A 2,610-nucleotide genomic window follows, 5' to 3' on the forward strand; every position below is an offset into this window, starting at 1 on the left:
TAAAAAAAAATGGTATATTTCAAGAACAAAGAAAGTCACACCCCTAATACACATCATCTTTTCTTTACATCAATATTGTTGAGGACATGACCAATTATAGATTTAATGAAGAGTTAAACTCTATTACAAACACTATCAATATATGTTACTCTTCCTTCCATTCCACGCCATTGTTTATAAATCTTTATTCCTATTTGCATATGTAAGAAGACATAATCCCCAACTTCCCTGTTTGAGTAACTAGCTGTCAATATGGTTTTTCTTTTCTTTTGAACCAGGTTGATGTCTTGGTGATCCTTAATTAGAGTTGATATATGACATTGACGTCATTTTCTATAACAGAAAAAAGTAACAAACAAAAGTACAACGCTAGTAACATTTATCGAAACCCAAGACAATAACTGTTGTATCTCCTCATTAACATATATAATATAATATAATATACCTCATTATTAGAAAAAAGTTTCTAAAGAATAAAACCGGCCCCACTGCTACTGGTAATGCCACGTCTGAGGCGTCCCTTCCGGAGGCGTTCTGCAATGATGAACGCAAGCTCAAGAGACTGAGACGCATTGAGGCGTGGGTCACAGTGGGTGTGGTAACGTGAGCTCAGATCATTGTAAGTGATGGTTCGTGAACCACCAACGCATTCAGTCACATTCTGCCCAGTCATTTCTAGATGCACACCACCCGGGTAGCTTCCTTCTTGCTCATGCACATCAAAGAACGCTGTCACCTCCGCCTGCAAAACACCCCACAAGGTGTAAAAAACGTTAAATCGAGAAAGTGTTATTCATGTATTTAGCACTTTTCTAAAACCCATTTGGAGAAGTAAACGGAATGAAGATTGGAAAATGGAAACATGAGAATGAAGAAACATACCCTGATTGCATCGAAAGACCGAGTCTTGAGTCCCACGGGAGCTTTAATGGTGTTACCATGCATCGGGTCACTAACCCAAGTCACGATTTGACCCGCACCACGAACTGCCCTGATTAGATGAGGAAGCTTCACTCTCGTGTTATCAGCCCCCATTCTTGAAATAATCGTAATCCTCCCAGCCTTGTTATCAGGATTCAAGATCTCAATCAACTTCACCAGTTCACTAGGATCCATCTTATCACTCACCTGCATCACAAAAACATCATCTTTTCAACAACAACAAGAAAAAGATATGAAATTTTGACCAAATATATATGTCTATATATACCTTGATCCCAAGAGGGTTGGCAACACCACGTAAAAACTCAACATGAGCACCATCAAGTTGTCGAGTGCGTTCCCCTACCCAAACCATGTGAGCCGAGCAATCATAATAAAGACCCGATGTAGAATCCTCCCTCGTGAGTGCTTGTTCATATGGCAAAAGCAAACACTCATGTGAGGTCCAAAACGGTGTCGTGGTCATGATTGGGTGATCGATGGTGAGTCCAGCAGCAGCCATGAATCCCATCGCTTCATCAACTCGGTGAGCCAATTCCCGATACCTATCTCCCTGTTCACTATGCACTGTGAAATCAAGATTCCATTGGTTAACTCTCTGCATAGCGGCATAACCTCCGGTGGCAAAAGCTCTTAAGATGTTAAGCGTCGAGACCGATTGAGTGTAAGCCTGAATCATTCTGTTGGGATCCGGGATTCTTGATTTTTCGTCAAATGAATCGCCGTTTACGTTGTCACCTCTGTAACTTGGTAACTTCACTCCATCTTTCTCCTCGAAGGAATCTGATCGGGGTTTCGCAAATTGGCCAGCCATTCTCCCGACCTGATTATGAAACCAACAATTAAGAGATTGCAACGAATTAAAGAGTAATTGAAGTTTCGATTTTGAGATTTTGTACCTTGATGACGGGCATTTGACCACCGAACATAAGGACGACACCCATCTGTAAGAGTAGTCGGAAAGTATCTCTGATGTTATCGGTTTTGAATTCTTTGAAACTCTCGGCGCAATCACCGCCTTGAAGCAAGAAAGCATCGCCACGAGCGGCTTCGCCTAACCGCTCCTCCAGTTTCCGAGCCTCGCCGGCGAACACAATTGGAGGGTAAGATTCTAGCGTTTTCAGAACGGATTCCAGTTGTTCTTTGTCGGGGTAATCTGGGATTTGGAGGGCTGGTTTTGATTTCCAGCTGTCGGGACTCCATCTCGCCGGGAGCTTTTCGGTGGCACGGACGGCAGAGATTGGTTTCTGTTTGGGAGTTTTAAAAATTGGGACTGATTTGAGAAGTCGGTCGTGGTGGTGGGGTTGTGGTTTGAGGAGGGAGATGGAGGAGAAAGAGGCCGCTCCGGCGTTACCTATGGTCGTCATGACGGCGATTGTCAACTGAAGTAACGGAATATGATAGGGTCGTTCGTTCTGGTGGCAGATGGTTACATGCTGCGGACGAATTGCAGGGCCCTATATGGCATTTGCTAATTAGACACGTATCAAAAGACTAGCCACCGATTATTTTTGTCTACGTATGGAAACTTTGTATTTTACTATTTTAATAACACGGTGATACTTATAAATTTTTATTAAATTAGGATAAAAATTTGGTTCTTGTCGTTTTCAAAAACTTTTTGATGGGGTCTAAAAAGTTTTTAATTTGCATGGAAGGTTCAAAATC

At 42.2% G+C, this 2,610-nt stretch overlaps 1 protein-coding gene across 2 annotated transcripts; it reads right to left on the bottom strand.

The window, feature by feature from the left end:
- LOC145047479 (phospho-2-dehydro-3-deoxyheptonate aldolase 2, chloroplastic-like) lies at positions 1-2,408 on the bottom strand. Of its 2 annotated transcripts, XM_078995752.1 has the most exons (5): positions 1,842-2,408; positions 1,211-1,765; positions 883-1,128; positions 446-742; positions 1-333 (listed from the first exon to the last, which is right to left on the bottom strand). In XM_078995752.1, exons 1-4 carry the CDS (start codon positions 2,307-2,309, stop codon positions 467-469), a joined length of 1,545 nt encoding a protein of 514 aa, XP_078851878.1. In that variant the 5' UTR covers positions 2,310-2,408; the 3' UTR covers positions 1-333; positions 446-466. The 2 variants fall into 2 exon arrangements, with proteins under 2 accessions (XP_078851878.1, XP_078851877.1); XM_078995751.1 differs by lacking the exon at positions 1-333 and having other exon boundaries at positions 350-742; positions 1,842-2,407.
- Positions 2,409-2,610: the final 202 nt, after the last annotated feature.

The sequence above is a fragment of the Lactuca saligna genome, chromosome 5 (assembly GCF_052625555.1).
Source record: "Lactuca saligna cultivar CGN05327 chromosome 5, ASM5262555v1, whole genome shotgun sequence".
Taxonomy (NCBI): Eukaryota; Viridiplantae; Streptophyta; class Magnoliopsida; order Asterales; family Asteraceae; genus Lactuca; species Lactuca saligna.

Excerpts from the sequence above, each read along its gene's own strand:
- LOC145047479 (XM_078995752.1), bottom strand. The coding sequence starts at position 2,309 with ATGACGACCATAGGTAACGCCGGAGCGGCCTCTTTCTCCTCCATCTCC. Across the intron at positions 1,766-1,841 it reads GTCAAATGCCCGTCATCAAG|GTCGGGAGAATGGCTGGCCA; the intron begins GTACAAAATCTC and ends TTTCATAATCAG. Across the intron at positions 743-882 it reads GGTCTTTCGATGCAATCAGG|GCGGAGGTGACAGCGTTCTT; the intron begins GTATGTTTCTTC and ends GGTGTTTTGCAG.